The following is a 15,909-nucleotide window of genomic DNA, read 5'->3' as shown; positions in this document are numbered from 1 at the left end:
GACCTTCTTGATCCAAATCAGGCAGGTTTGAAGACTGGTCATTCAACTGAGACTGCTCTTCTCTGTGTCACGGAGGCGCTCCGCACTGCTAAAGCTAACTCTCTCTCCTCTGCTCTCATCCTTCTAGACCTATTGGCTGCCTTTGATACTGTGAACCATCAGATCCTCCTCTCCACCCTCTCCGAGTTGGGCATCTCCGGCGCGGCCCACGCTTGGATTGCGTCCTACCTGACAGGTCGCTCCTACCAGGTGGCGTGGCGAGAATCTGTCTCCGCACCACGTGCTCTCACCACTGGTGTCCCTCAGGGCTCTGTTCTAGGCCCTCTCCTATTCTCGCTATACACCAAGTCACTTGGCTCTGTCATATCCTCACATGGTCTCTCCTATCATTGCTATGCAGACGACACACAATTAATCTTCTCCTTTCCCCCTTCTGATAACCAGGTGGCGAATCGCATCTCTGCATGTCTGGCAGATATCAGTGTGGATGACGGATCACCACCTCAAGCTGAACCTCGGCAAGACGGAGCTGCTCTTCCTCCCGGGGAAGGACTGCCCGTTCCATGATCTCGCCATCACGGTTGACAACTCCATTGTGTCCTCCTCCCAGAGTGCTAAGAACCTTGGCATGACCCTGGACAACACCCTGTCGTTCTCCACTAACATCAAGGCGGTGACCCGATCCTGTAGGTTCATGCTCTACAACATTCGCAGAGTACGACCCTGCCTCACACAGGAAGTGGCGCAGGTCCTAATCCAGGCACTTGTCATCTCCCGTCTGGATTACTGCAACTCGCTGTTGGCTGGGCTCCCTGCCTGTGCCATTAAACCCCGACAACTTATCCAGAACGCCGCAGCCCGTCTGGTGTTCAACCTTCCCAAGTTCTCTCACGTCACCCCGCTCCTCTGCTCTCTCCACTGGCTTCCAGTTGAAGCTCGCATCCGCTACAAGACCATGGTGCTTGCCTACGGAGCTGTGAGGGGAACGGCACCTCCGTACCTTCAGGCTCTGATCAGGCCCTACACCCAAACAAGGGCACTGCGTTCATCCACCTCTGGCCTGCTTGCCTCCCTACCTCTGAGGAAGCACAGTTCCCGCTCAGCCCAGTCAAAACTGTTCGCTGCTCTGGCACCCCAATGGTGGAACATGCTCCCTCACGACGCCAGGACAGCGGAGTCAATCACCACCTTCCGGAGACACCTGAAACCCCACCTTTTTAAGGAATACCTAGGATAGGATAAAGTAATCCTTCTAACCCCCCCCCCCCCTTAAAAGATTTAGATGCACAATTGTAAAGTGGTTGTTCCACTGGATATCATAAGGTGAATGCACCAATTTGTAAGTCGCTCTGGATAAGAGCGTCTGCTAAATGACTTAAATGTAAATGTAATCTGTGTGTCACGTCCTGGCCAGTAAAAGGGTTAATTGTTATTGTAGTTTGGTCAGGACGTGGCAGAGGGTACTTGTTTTATGTGGTTCAGGGTGTTGTGTTAGTTAGGAGGGCGTTTGATTTATTATTTCCGGGTTTTGAGTTATGATCTATGTTTATGTATTTCTATGTGTCGTCTAGTGAGTGTGTTTCTATGTTGAGTTAATTGGGGTGGACTTCCAATTGAAGACAGCTGTTTGGTGTTGCCTTTGATTGGAAGTCCTATATTAGTTGGGTGTGTTTTGTCTTGTATTTGTGGGAGATTGTTCTGTGTTTAGCCTTGTGCCTTGCCAGACTGTCTGTGGATCGTTCGTTCTCTTGTTTGTTGTTTTTGGTGTTCATTTTGATTTAATAAATGTTCGAAATGAACAAACACAGTCCTGCTGCATTTTGGTCCTCCTTCACCGACGATAACCGTGACAGAATCTCCCACCAACTAAGGACCAAGCAGCAGAAGAAAAGGGATTTCGAGTTGGACTGGCGGGAGAAATGGACCTGGGAGGAAGTTCTGGATGGGGCTGGACCTTGGCACCAGGCTGGGGAGTACCGTCGCCCACGGGAGGAAATTGAGGCAGCCAAGGCAGAGAGGCGGAGGTACGAGGCCTTGGAAGCGCTGAGGGAGAAGCACGAGAGGCACCCCCAAGAAAACATTTTTGGGGGGCACACGGGTAGTTTGGCTAGGCCTAGGAAGAGCCGGAAGCCAGCTACCCGTGGTTATATGGAGGAGCGTATGAGGTGGAGAGCGCCATGTTTCGCTGAGGAGCGCACTATCTCACCCATACGCACGCACAGTCCGGTGCGCGTTATTCCAGCCCCTCGCAGGTGCCGTGCTAGAGCGGGCATCCAGCCTGGTAGGAGGATGCCTGCGCAGCGCATCTGGTCGCCGGTACGCCTCCGAGGACCAGGCTACCCAACTCCCGTTCTACGCACGGCTACCATCAGGCCCCTGCACAGCCCAGTCTGCCCTGTACAAGCACCCCGCTCGTACAGGGCTACTAGTTCCATCCAGCCAAGACGGGTTGTGCAGGAGGTAAGATCAAGACCGACTGTGCGCCTCCATAGCCCTGGGTTTCCAGCTCCTGTCTCTCGTGCGGACCCGGAAGTGCGTCAACCCAGTCCGACTCGTCCTGTTCCCGCTCCCCGCACTAGCCTGGAGGTGCGTGTTCCCAATCTGGTACGCCCAGTACCAGCACCACGCACCAGGCTTCAAGTGCGTAAACCCAGCCTCGCCAGTCAACAGTCACCAGAGCTGCCCGCCAGTCAACAGTCACCAGAGCTGCCCGCCAGTCAACAGTCACCAGAGCTGCCCGCCAGTCAACAGTCGACAGAGCTGCCCGCCAGTCAACAGTCGCCAGAGCTGCCCGCCAGTCAACAGTCGCCAGAGCTGCCCGCCAGTGAGGAATCGCCAGAGCCGCCCGTCAGTGAGGAGTCGCCAGAGCCACCCACTAGTCAGGAGCTGCCAGAGTGGCCAGACTGCCCCGAGCTGCCAGAGTGGCCAGACTGCCCCGAGCTGCCAGAGTGGCCAGACTGCCCCGAGCTGCCAGAGTGGCCAGACTGCCCCGAGCCGCCAGACTGCCCAGACTGCCCCGAGCCGCCAGACTGCCTGGAACGGCCAGAACCGGAGCCACCTCCTGATATAGGTGGGTTGGGGAGGGGGGGTGTAGCACAGTGCCGTCGTTGACGGCAGCCACCCTCCCTTCCCTCCCTTTTAGTAGAGGGGAAATTTTGTTTTGTTGTTTGGGGTTGTGTTTTTTTTTAGTTTAGTTTTTTGAAGGTGCTTCCGGGGTTAGCACCTTTAAGGGGCGGGGTACTGTCACGTCCTGGCCAGTAAAATGGTTAATTGTTATTGTAGTTTGGTCAGGACGTGGCAGAGGGTATTTGTTTTATGTGGTTCAGGGTGTTGTGTTAGTTAGGAGGGCGTTTGATTTATTATTTCCGGGTTTTGAGTTATGATCTATGTTTATGTATTTCTATGTGTCGTCTAGTGAGTGTGTTTCTATGTTGAGTTAATTGGGGTGGACTTCCAATTGAAGGCAGCTGTTTGGTGTTGCCTTTGATTGGAAGTCCTATATTAGTTGGGTGTGTTTTGTCTTGTATTTGTGGGAGATTGTTCTGTGTTTAGCCTTGTGCCTTGCCAGACTGTCTGTGGATCGTTCGTTCTCTTGTTTGTTGTTTTTGGTGTTCATTTTGATTTAATAAATGTTCAAAATGAACAAACACAGTCCTGCTGCATTTTGGTCCTCCTTCACCGACGATAACGTGACACTGTGACAGAGGTAGAAGCGTCCATCCATGTTTACGGGTAAGATAGTCTAGCTAGCTACATTTTCATATATTACACATTTCTAATTTTGACAAAGTATTTTTATTTCAAGTTAAAGTGTACTGTTAGTTAGCTAGCTAACGTTAGCTGGATGACTAGCTAGCTAACGGTACGTGTATGATCTTATTATTCGTATCTCAGAGCCATTTGCTTTGCTTGCTATAGCCTAATGCTGAGTAGTAACGTCATGAGTTGTGATTATGGTTCATTGTTTAGCTAGCTAGCTACATGGCTTAACAAAAGACTCCACTATGCAAGTGTCCATTTTAAAATAATGTCAATGTGACAACTGTTAGCCAGTTAGCTTGGGTGTTTGACTGCTGTTGTTAGGACAGAACGCTCAGATTAAACCTTTAAAGAGATTGGTGGAGCTAAAGCTTAAGAGGGTGTGAACGATGCCGAACAGGTGTAGACAAAGAAGAGCTCTCCAGTAGGTACCAAAACATTCAAATGCCATTTTCTCAAATGTGAGGTTACAAGTTTATCAACTTTCAAAGCAGAATTACTTTCCCATTGTTCCTCAAATGCAGTATATGATATACCATGTTGTAGCTCTGTGTCTGCGTTTATCCAATGTAAAAAACACAATTTCTAATTTTGCTACATAAGACCAAATCCAGGTGGTCGGTCACAATTCATGTAAAACCACATGCTCATCTATATATGCCTGCAGTAGGGTTACAGTAAATGCCAGCAACAGCTGTCAAGGCACAGGCAGCAGTTCTAGGACCACTTACAGAGCACTTCCTCATCATCTAGGTCTGCACAGCCTGAGAGAGATACTGTCTATACAACCAGAGAGAGATACTGTCTATACAACCAGATAGAGATACTGTCTATACAACCAGAGAGAGATACTGTCTATACAACCAGATAGAGATACTGTCTATACAACCAGATAGAGATACTGTCTATACAACCAGAGAGAGATACTGTCTATACAACCAGAGAGAGATACTGTCTATACAACCAGATAGCGATACTGTCTATACAACCAGATAGAGATACTGTCTATACAACCAGATAGCGATACTGTCTATACAACCAGAGAGAGGTACTGTCTATACAACCAGAGAGAGATACTGTCTATACAACCAGAGAGAGATACTGTCTATACAACCAGAGAGATAATGTCTATTTTTTGTCTACATTTCTTTGATACCTAAAGGGTTCCTACTGATGCGGAGTCAGTCCTCGACGAGGTACATGGCAGCTCTAAGCACTCTCTGTACCCTCTAACCCACTGATCCTGAATCAGCACTTAACCTTTATCCTTTTCACAATAATAAGCCCAGCCAATGTAAGCTGTACTGGGCTGGCCTGGTTGCAAATCTACCATAGTTGCTATCAGAACGATGCCTGAAAGTGTATGCAAAGACAGTGGATGCCAGAGAGTGGATGCAAAGACAGTGGATGCCAGAAAGTGGATGCAAAGACAGTGGAAGCCAGAAAGTGGATGCAAAGACCGTGGATGCCTGAAAATAGATGCCAGACAGTGGTGATTCCACACCTTGCTCTGCGATCTCGATCTCCCGTCTGCCGAACTCTGCCTGTTTGACGTTCTTAACGCAGAAGTCGCTGCTGCCCTTGGAGTTGGCCTGGGCCTTGTCCCGAGGAGAGGTCTCGTCATCTGAGCTGTCTGAGTAGGATGCAGCTGGACATTGCGTGGGGGGAGGGAGGAGGACAAAGAGTCAGAGACACATAATGAAGTAATTTGTAGTATACCAGTCTATAGTAGGCACTGTAGTTAGTAGCTTGACATGGTATTTTACATCAGTTGAATAATAGAAGGATTGTCAGCTAATAAATCCTTGATTGAGGACTTTTGCTACCTTGTTAATCACCAGCACCTATTGCTGTGTGGAGCTATGCCTATGTACTCTGTAAGTGTGTGTGTGTGTGTGTGCGTGCGTGCGTGTGTGTGTGATCTACCTGAGCTGTAGCTATCTGTGGAGGACTGGGAGATGGAGCGAGAGAGGGAGCGCCGGCCGGCCTTAGTGGGGTACTTCTGAAACTCCTGTTTATCTTCCGCGTTAGCAAACTGGATCTGAAGAAGAAGAAGAAGAAGAAGAAGGGGGAGGGGCATGAGTTACTCGCCTGCTCGCATAATGGTGTAATCTTTATTTCTTTATTCAGTGAGATGGGGTGAGTCAGAGATACAGTCAATGAGACTGTGGTGAGTCAGAGATACAGTCAGAGAGCCTGTGGTGAGTCAGAGATACAGTCAGAGAGCCTGTGGTGAGTAAGAGACAGTCAGTGATATTATGGTAGAGAAATTACAAGATTATGTCATAATACTGTTCATGCATCGAATAAGGTTCCTCAGTACTCTCTCATCTGTGTGAGTGTGACTGAGTTGGGCCTCTGGGGCTTGGTGCTAGCAATTGATTTGTGATTGGCTTGGTGATAAAAACCTACAGCCTGCATTCCATAGACTGAGTTGGTGTTTGTGACCCAAGATAGAAATAGCCTGGAGGAGTAGAACAAACCCTTCTTTGTTTCCAATCATCTTTGCACCTGAAAAACAACACTGGTGCACATTAACTCACAAGATGAACCCAAGATAAAAGGGGGCATGAGTTACTCTTCTGCTGACATTATGGTATAATCTTTATTCAGTGAGATGGGGTGAGTCAGAGATGCAGTCAGTGAGCCTGGGGTGAGTCAGAGATGCAGTCAGATATACAGTCAGTGAGCCTGTAGTGAGTCAGAGATAAAGTCTGTGAGCCTGTAGTGAGTCAGAGATACAGTCAGTGAGCCTGTGGTAAGTCAGAGATAGTCAGAGAGCCTGTGGTGAGTCAGAGATACAGTCAGAGAGCCTGTAGTGAGTCAGAGATAAAGTCAGTGAGCCTGTAGTGAGTCAGAGATACAGTCAGTGAGCCTGTGGTAAGTCAGAGATACAGTCAGTGAGCCTGTAGTGAGTCAGAGATACAGTCAGAGAGCCTGTGGTAAAGTCAGATATACAGTCAGTGACATTGAATTTCCAACTATGGACATTTATGTAGATATGTTACAGTGTTTAAATGAGGAGGGGACCAGATCTATGGAGATCTGCTATAATATTTGGGTTTGAGTGAAAACATACAGGACAGTTGCTGTCCAGGAACAGGGTTGGAGTGAAAACCTACAGGAGGGTAGCAGATGGTCAAGTGCTCCGTCTGGTGTGTAATGAGGAGCAACCACAGACCAGCAAATATTCTTTACATCATCAACATATGAATCACTACAGAACTTATTGTATGACCTCTTATACACTATATTAGGCCCAGCCTTTGGAACTTTGGTTTTCCTAGATATGGCTATTATATTGTGATCACTACATCCTATGGATTTGGATACTGCTTTAAAGCAAATTTCTGCAGCATTAGTAAAGACGTGATCAATACATGTTGATGATTTCATTCCTGTGCTGTTTGTAACTACCCTGGTAGGTTGATTATTAACCTGAACCAGGTTGCAGGCACTAGTTACAGTTTGAAGCTTTCTCTTGAGTGGGCAGCTTGATGAAAGCCAGTCAATATTTAAATCACCCAGAATATATACCTCTCTGTTGATTTCACATACATTTATCAAGCATTTCACACATATTATCCAGATACTGACTGTTAGCACTTGGTGGTCTATAGCAGCTTCCCACCAGAACAGGCTTTAGGTGAGGCAGATGAACCTGTAGCCTTATTACTTCAACAGTATTTAACATTAGATCGTCTCTAAGCTTTACAGGAATGTGGTTCTGAATATAGACCGCAACACTGCCTCCGTTGGCATTTCTGTCTTTTCGGTAGATGTTATAACCATGTATTGCTACCACTGTATCATCAAAGGTATTATCTAAGTGAATTTCAGAGATATGAATCTAAGTGAGTTTCAGAGAAATGAGTCAGAATATGAATGGCATCTGTTACAAGTTATTGACTTCATGGACTTTGTTTCTCAGGCTACGTATGTTAATATGGGCTACTTTTTAGCACTTTTCTGGGTTGCTTGATTGTTTTTAATGCTTTACTGGGAAGCTTATCAGAGGTAGACTTACTCATGTTATTTAGACTGGAGCTGATAGTGCAGGGTGAGCTGCATAAAGTAGTCGTCCTACTAGTGCACACCGCCTCAGTGCTAACACTGTAACTCTGGTTTATAGGCTCATGATTACTGCTTACAATAGCTGTAGGATAAACAGATGTATTCGGTGCAATTAGGGGTACATAAATTAAACGACTTACATTGTGTTTGCCAATGCCCCTAAGATCATGTACATTTGATGCAGCATTATGACGACTCATTGTCGCAATGGTAGGGATTAACTGAGCTGGTCTTGGGTCATTTACCAGTCATTGTTTCAACACAGCCTTGAAATGCGTGGACAGAGTCCAGGAGCCAAGATGATTTGGATGGAATCCGTCATTCCTGTAGAGTATCCTCTGTTTCCAGGTGTCAAAGTTATCAATAGAAGTGACTCCGGCAGAGGTACAGTAGTATTTTAGCCAGATGTGTAATGCCAGCAGTCGGCTGAATCTTTCACATCCGTGGCCCAACGATGGTACTAAACCTGAAATTATTGGCAATTTTTTTTAGTCTTAATGCTAAAATCAGTTGTTTAAACTCCATTTTCAGATGTTCCGAGCTAGCTCTTCTGATGCCATCTGACCCCACATGGACTACGACAGTGTCAGCTCCCGGCATCTGCGGGTGAACAGTCGGAAGCAGCCTTGTGATGTCCTGTAAGAGAGTAAACCTCCAGGAGGGTAGCTGTCCAGAAACATGGTTGGAGAGTAAACCTACAGGAGGGTAGCTGTCCAGGAACAGGGTTGGAGAGTAAACCTCCAGGAGGGTAGCTGTCCAGGAACAGGGTTGGAGAGTAAACCTACAGGAGGGTAGCTGTCCAGAAACATGGTTGGAGAGTAAACCTACAGGAGGGTAGCTGTCCAGGAACATGGTTGGAGAGTAAACCTACAGGAGGGTAGCTGTCCAGGAACAGGGTTGGAGAGTAAACCTACAGGAGGGTAGCTGTCCAGGAACAGGGTTGGAGAGTAAACCTCCAGGAGGGTAGCTGTCCAGGAACATGGTTGGAGAGTAAACCTACAGGAGGGTAGCTGTCCAGGAACATGGTTGGAGAGTAAACCTACAGGAGGGTAGCTGTCCAGGAACAGGGTTGGAGAGTAAACCTACAGGAGGGTAGCTGTCCAGGAACAGGGTTGGAGAGTAAACCTCCAGGAGGGTAGCTGTCCAGGAACAGGGTTGGAGAGTAAACCTACAGGAGAGTAGCTGTCCAGGAACAGGGTTGGAGAGTAAACCTACAGGAGGGTAGCTGTCCAGGAACAGGGTTGGAGAGTAAACCTCCAGGAGGGTAGCTGTCCAGGAACATGGTTGGAGAGTAAACCTACAGGAGGGTAGCTGTCCAGGAACAGGGTTGGAAGTAAACCTACAGGAGATGTCAGGAACAGGGTTGGAGAGTAAACCTACAAGAGGGTAGCTGTCCAGGAACAGGGTTGGAGAGTAAACCTACAGGAGGGTAGCTGTCCAGAAACAGGGTTGGAGAGTAAACCTACAGGAGGGTAGCTGTCCAGAAACAGGGTTGGAGAGTAAACCTACAGGAGGGTAGCTGTCCAGAAACATGGTTGAGGAGTAAACCTCCAGGAGGGAAGCTGTCCAGGAACAGGGTTGGAGAGTAAACCTCCAGGAGGGTAGCTGTCCAGGAACAGGGATGGAGAGCCTTGCTCTAGATTCTTCACCTACAGTACCTATAGAACATGTTCCTAAACCTGACATACTTCACATCAAATGTAAATAACCAAATGACAGGGATTAACAGTACATTTCCTGACGGTAGGCTACCACATGAGCATTCATAAAAGTGCATTGTGGGCCGCCATTGTATAGCCTAGGCTACTATTCTACTTCGTGGGGATAGGAGGGTAAAAAAATACATCTTTCCTAGGGCAGCATAGCGGCCAGGACCAGGCCTAATCAGCGCTGATTAGTCTATAAATTAAGAAAAGATACCGTATCAAATTATACCATGCCAGGTTGGAGAAGATTGCTGCATTGTCCATTTGACACAACGTTAGCACATTATAGGCCTCAGAGCCAGAACAACTTTGTCGACTGCTGTTGAATAATTAACGAATAGGTCAGACACATCCAACCTTTTTTTTTTTTAAAGAACACCAATTAATTAATTAATTAATTTACTAGCAAGCAATGAAAATGTGCATTGTATGAAAGAAAGTCCACACATCAAATCGTTTTTTTACTTGAAGCGCCATAGCCTACAGCTGTCTTAGCATCAGAGGACAGTTGGAAAGAGGAGATATAGAGTTTAATAGAAATACTAAGTTAGCAAAACAATTGCTTATAATCTTTAGTAAACACTCTCATGAATTAAATCAAGTTTTTTTACACAACAGTAAAAGTTAATAATAAAATAAAAAATGTACAAAAAATCAAATGTGGCCTATTTAAACGGTTGTTTTATTTTCATGACTGTCTTCATCCATTTAACTGTCCGTTACACAGTTATTCAATTACCGTCACAGCCTTTAGCCCTGTTTATACTTGGTTCTAACATGCATCCTTTGTCCTGATCTTGTCCACATTCTGATTGTGCCCACATTTTTATACAGGTGTAGATGATTAAAAGACATTGTGATCTGATTGTGATCTTCCTGCCCACTGGTAGTCAAGCACGCATTATGTCTTGATATCAATCCAGTGTAAAAAGATCTGGATGGTCTAACTATTCAAATCATTATACTGGTCTCAAAAATGATTGACAGGTAACACCATTGAATGGTCCTAAAATATATTAATGAATCTTATTTTGAAAGAGAATCTGGCCACAATGTTGACACAGTGGAAGGACAAGAGACACATTTTATTACAATGTGTAAATGCGACAAATCTTAACCAGATAGTAATTGGATCATATTGATCTTGTCACGAAACTCACTTGTTAGCACGAGGCTATAGTTTCTGTAAATATAAAGACAAATCAGATTGTATTTGACCAAACCAGAACTTATTACTGTATTTATTTATTTTTTATTTCAACTTTATTTAACCAGGTCGGCCAATTGAGAACAAGTTCTCATTTACAACTGTGACCTGGCCAAGATAAAGCAAAGCAGTCGACAAAACAATAGAGTTACACATGGGATAAACAAAAGTACAGTTAATAACACAATAGAAAAATCTATATACAGTGTGTGCAAATGGAGTAAGGAGGTAAGGCAATAAATAGGCCAATTGTAACGGCAGTCTTCGTTGGGAATGGATGACCAAAATGCAAGCGGGATGTGGATACTCATCTTTTTAATGTAAAGAATGAAGCAAACACAGAAAAACAATAACGACTCACGACAGGCTAACAGGCTATACATACAAAACAATAGCAGTGCTAGCGCAACAACCCACAAACCCAAGTGAAAAACACACACCTAATATATGACTCCCAATCAGGAACAACGATAACCAGCTGTCCCTGATCGGGAGCCACACAGACCAACATAGAAACATACAACCCAGAACAAACATACAGACATCTTCTGCCATGTCCTGACCAAAATACTACACAACTACACCCTCTGCTGGTCAGGACGTGACAGTACCCCCCCCCCAATGTGCATACCCTGAATGCACCTAAAAAGAAACAAAATCCCCAATACCACAACAAAACAAAAACAAATACCCCCTAAACAATAAGGGAGGGAAGGGAGGGCGGCTGCCGTCAACGACGGCACTGTGCTACACCCCCCCTCCCCAACCCACCTATCCTGGAGGTGGCTCTGGTTCCGGCCTGCTGCCCTCCAGGTTGTAGGCAGACTCATTGGGGTCCGGGTCGTAGACAGACTCACTCCGTTGTGGATCGTGGGCAGATTCCTCCAGTTCCATGCTGTAGGCAGACTCCTTTGGTTTACAGTTAATTATCCACTTATTCAGTTCCGGATTATAGACAGACTTACTCGGTTCCGGATCGCTGATAGACTCCCTCGGTTCTGGGTTGCAGGTAGACTCCCTCCAGTCAATGCTGTAGGCAGACTCATTTAGTTCGTAGTTAATTATATTCAGCTCCGGATTGTAAACAGGGTTACTCGTTTCCGGATCGCTGACAGACTCACTCGGTTCCGGGTCGCAGGCAGTCTCCCCCGGTTCCGGGTCGCAGGCAGTCTCCCTCGGTTCTGGACTAGACACTGGTGCCGGATACTCTGGACTGCACACTGGTGCCGGATACTCTGGACTGCACACTGGTGCCGGATACTCTGGACTGCACACTGGTGCCGGATACTCTGGACTGCACACTGGACGCCTGATGCATGGGGCTGGTAGAGGAGGTACCAGGCTGGATACACGCACCCCAGAACTAGTGCGAGGAGTGGGAACAGGCCGAATAGGACTAGGCTGACTAATGGGAAGCTTGGTCCGGGTTGCTGGTACTGGTCGTGCCAGACTGGAGGTACTTACTTCCGGGTTAGCACGAGAGGCGGGAACCGGAAAGACTGGGCCATGGAGGTGCACAGGTGGCCTTGACCGCACCCCCTGCACAACCCGTCCTGGCTGGATGGAACTAGCAGCCCTGTACGAGCGGGATGCTGGTACAGGGCGAACTGGGCTGTGCAGGGGCCTGATGGTTGCCGTGCGTAGAGTGGGAGTAGGGTAGCCTGGTCCTAGGAGGCATACCGGCGACCAGACGCGCTGCGCAGGCATCCTCCTACCAGGCTGGATGCCCACTCTAGCACAGCATCTGCGAGGGGCTGGAATAGCGCGCACCGGCCTGTGCGTGCGTATGGGCGAGATTGTGCGCACCTCAGCAAAACACGGCGCCCTCCACTCCATACGCTCCTCCACATAATCACGGGTAGCTGGCTTATGGCTCTTCCTTGGCCTAGCCAAACTACCCGTGTGCCCCCCCCCAAAAAGAAATGTCTTGGGGGTGCCTCTCCGGTTTCCTCGCCAGTCGTGTACCCCGGTAGCGTTCCCGGTCCTCACCAGCCTTTCGCCATTCCTCCCTCTCTCTTTCCACCTGTCCCCATGGAAGGCGATCCTTTCCAGCCTGGATCTCCTCCCAAGTGTAGGAGCCTTTTCCCTCCAAGATCTCCTCCCAAGTCCACTTCTCGTGATTGTCCATGTCAAAGTCAATTTTCTCAGCGTTCCTCTTCTCCTTCCTCTGCTTGGTCTTGTTTTGGTGGGTTGTTCTGTAACAGCAGTCTTCGTTGGGAATGGATGACCAAAATGCAAGCGGGATGTGGATACTCATCTTTTTAATGTAAAGAATGAAGCAAACACGGAAAAACAATAATGACTCACGACATGCTGACAGGCTATACATACAAAACAATAGCAGTGCTAGCACAACAACCCACAAACCCAAGTGAAAAACACACACCTAACATATGACTCCCAATCAGGAACAACGATAACCAGCTGTCCCTGATCGGGAGCCACACAGACCAACATAGAAACATACAACCCAGAACAAACATACAGACATCTTCTGCCACGTCCTGACCAAAATAATACACAACTACACCCTCTGCTGGTCAGGACGTGACACCAATAGTAGCAAAGTAATTACAATTGATCAAATTAACCTGTTAGGGCTAGGGGGCAGTATTGACACGGCCGGATAAAAAACGTACCCGGTTTAATCTGGTTATTACTCCTGCCCAGTAACTAGAATATGCATATAATCATTGGCTTTGGATAGAAAACACCCTAAAGTTTCTAAAACTGTTTGAATGGTGTCTGTGAGTATAACAGAACTCATATGGCAGGCCAAAACCTGAGAAGATTCCATGCAGGAAGTGGCCTGTCTGACAAGTTGTGTTTCATCTTGGCTCTTTTTATTGAAGACTGAGGATCTTTGCTATAACGTGACACTTCCTACGGCTCCCATAGGCTCTCAGAGTCCGGGAAAAAGCTGAACGATATCGAGGCAGCCTCTGGCTGAAACACATTATCGCTTTTGGCAAGTGGCCGATCAGAGTACTATGGGCTTAGGCGCGTGCCCGAGTCGACCCCATGCTTTATTTTCTTTCGTCTGTTTACCTAAACGCAGATTCCCGATCGGAATATTATCGCTTTTTTATGAGAAAAATGGCATAAAAATTGATTTTAAACAGCGGTTGACATTCTTCGAAGTACGGTAATGGAATATTTAGAATTTTTTTGTCACGAATTGCGCCATGCTCGTCACCCTTATTTACCCTTTCGGATAGTGTCTTGAACGCACGAACAAGACGCCGCTATTTGGATATAACGATGGATTATTTGGGACCAAACCAACATTTGTTATTGAAGTAGAAGTCCTGGGAGTGTATTCTGACGAAGACAGCAAAGGTAATAACATTTTTCTTATAGTAAATCTGACTTTGGTGAGTGCTAAACTTGCTGGGTGTCTAAATAGCTAGCCCTGTGATTCCGGGCTATCTACTGAGAATACTGCAAAATGTGCTTTCACCGAAAAGCTATTTTAAAATCGGACATATCGAGTGCATAGAGGAGTTCTGTATCTATAATTCTTAAAATAATTGTTATGCTTTTTGTGAACGTTTATCGTGAGTAATTTAGTAAATTCACCGGCAGTGTTCGGTGGGAATGCTAGTCACATGCTAGTCACATGCTAATGTAAAAAGCTGGTTTTTGATATAAATATGAACTTGATTGAACAAAACATGCATGTATTGTATAACATAATGTCCTAGGGTTGTCATCTGATGAAGATCATCAAAGGTTAGTGCTACATTTAGCTGTGGTTTGGGTTTATGTGACATTATATGCTAGCTTGAAAAATGGGTGTCTGATTATTTCTGGCTGGGTACTCTGCTGACATAATCTAATGTTTTGCTTTCGTTGTAAAGCCTTTTTGAAATCGGACAGTGTGGTTAGATTAACGAGAGTCTTGTCTTTAAAATGGTGTAAAATAGTCATATGTTTGATAAATTGAAGTAATAGCATTTCTAAGGTATTTGAATAACACGCCACAGGATTCCACTGGCTGTTACGTAGGTGGGACGATTTGGTGCCACCTACCCTAGAGAGGTTAACACTGGGGTGATAGATGTGCAGATGATGATGTGCAAGTAGAGATACTGGTGTGCAAAAGAGCAAAAAAGTTAATAAAAACAATATGGGGATGAGGTAGGTAGATTGGATGGGCTATTTACAGATGGGCTGTGTACAGCTGCAACGATCGGTAAATTGCTCTGACAGCTGATGATTGAAGTTATTAGTGAGGGAGATATAAGTCTCCAACATCAGCGATTTTTGCAGTCATTGGCAGCAGAGAACTGGAAGGAAAGGCGGCCAAAGGAGGTGTTGGCTTTGACCAGTGAAATATACCTGCAGGAGCGCGTGCTACAGGTGGTTGTTGTTATCGTGACCAGTGAGCTGAGATAAGGCGGAGCTTAACCTAGCAAAGACTTATAGATGACCTGGAATCAGTGTATATAAAGTTGTTATCAAAGTGAATGGTAAACCAACCCTATTGAGTGGATTAGAAAATAAATATATTTGACTAATCCTCTAACTACTTTGTTTTGCTGTTACGAGATCAGTCTGGACTAACACGCTTCTTCTTGGAAGTACACACACACACACACACACACACACACACACACACACACACACACACACACACACACACACACACACACACACACACACACACACACACACACACACACACACACACACACACACACAAAGATCAGTGTGGGCCGATAGAAAGACGCTCATCCTGGAAGAAACACACAGTATGGTGTTGGATATTAAAGAGATTAAGGGAGAGTTTTAACTGAGTCAATAAGGGCAACTGAGACAGCCATGGTGTTGGAGGTACAGCTCTGTGGAGTGACCTGTTAAAGCTTAGAGAGTGAGAACAGACTGATTTACCTGGTAGTGACATCCCCACTGATTTACCTGGTAGTGACATCCCCACTGATTTACCTGGTAGTGACATCACCACTGATTTACCTGGTAGTGACATCACCACTGATTTACCTGGTAGTGACATCCCCACTGATTTACCTGGTAGTGACATCACCACTGATTTACCTGGTAGTGACATCACCACTGATTTACCTCGTAGTGACATCACCACTGATTTACCTCGTGGTGACATCACCACAGATATCCTCAGAAAAAGAGAAGTATGATATCTAG

The 15,909-nt window shown here is 46.3% G+C and overlaps 1 protein-coding gene across 3 annotated transcripts in view; it reads right to left on the bottom strand.

Moving 5' to 3' along the window:
* LOC106566385 (S-adenosylhomocysteine hydrolase-like protein 1) overlaps window positions 1–15,909 on the bottom strand; it is a 66,836-nt gene that overhangs the window by 30,868 nt on the left and 20,059 nt on the right. For all 3 annotated transcript variants that reach the window (XM_045692884.1, XM_045692885.1, XM_045692886.1), the window contains exons 2-3: window positions 5,686–5,800; window positions 5,264–5,407 (exon numbers count right to left, since the gene is read on the bottom strand). In XM_045692884.1, the coding sequence (XP_045548840.1) occupies window positions 5,264–5,407; window positions 5,686–5,800 (259 nt within the window). The remainder of the gene's footprint in view (window positions 1–5,263; window positions 5,408–5,685; window positions 5,801–15,909) is intronic.

This window comes from Salmo salar, chromosome ssa13, assembly GCF_905237065.1.
Source record: "Salmo salar chromosome ssa13, Ssal_v3.1, whole genome shotgun sequence".
In the NCBI taxonomy this organism is placed as follows: domain Eukaryota; kingdom Metazoa; phylum Chordata; class Actinopteri; order Salmoniformes; family Salmonidae; genus Salmo; species Salmo salar.
The sequence above is the reverse complement of the archived record's forward strand: the minus strand, read 5'-3'. Positions and strand labels throughout refer to the sequence as shown.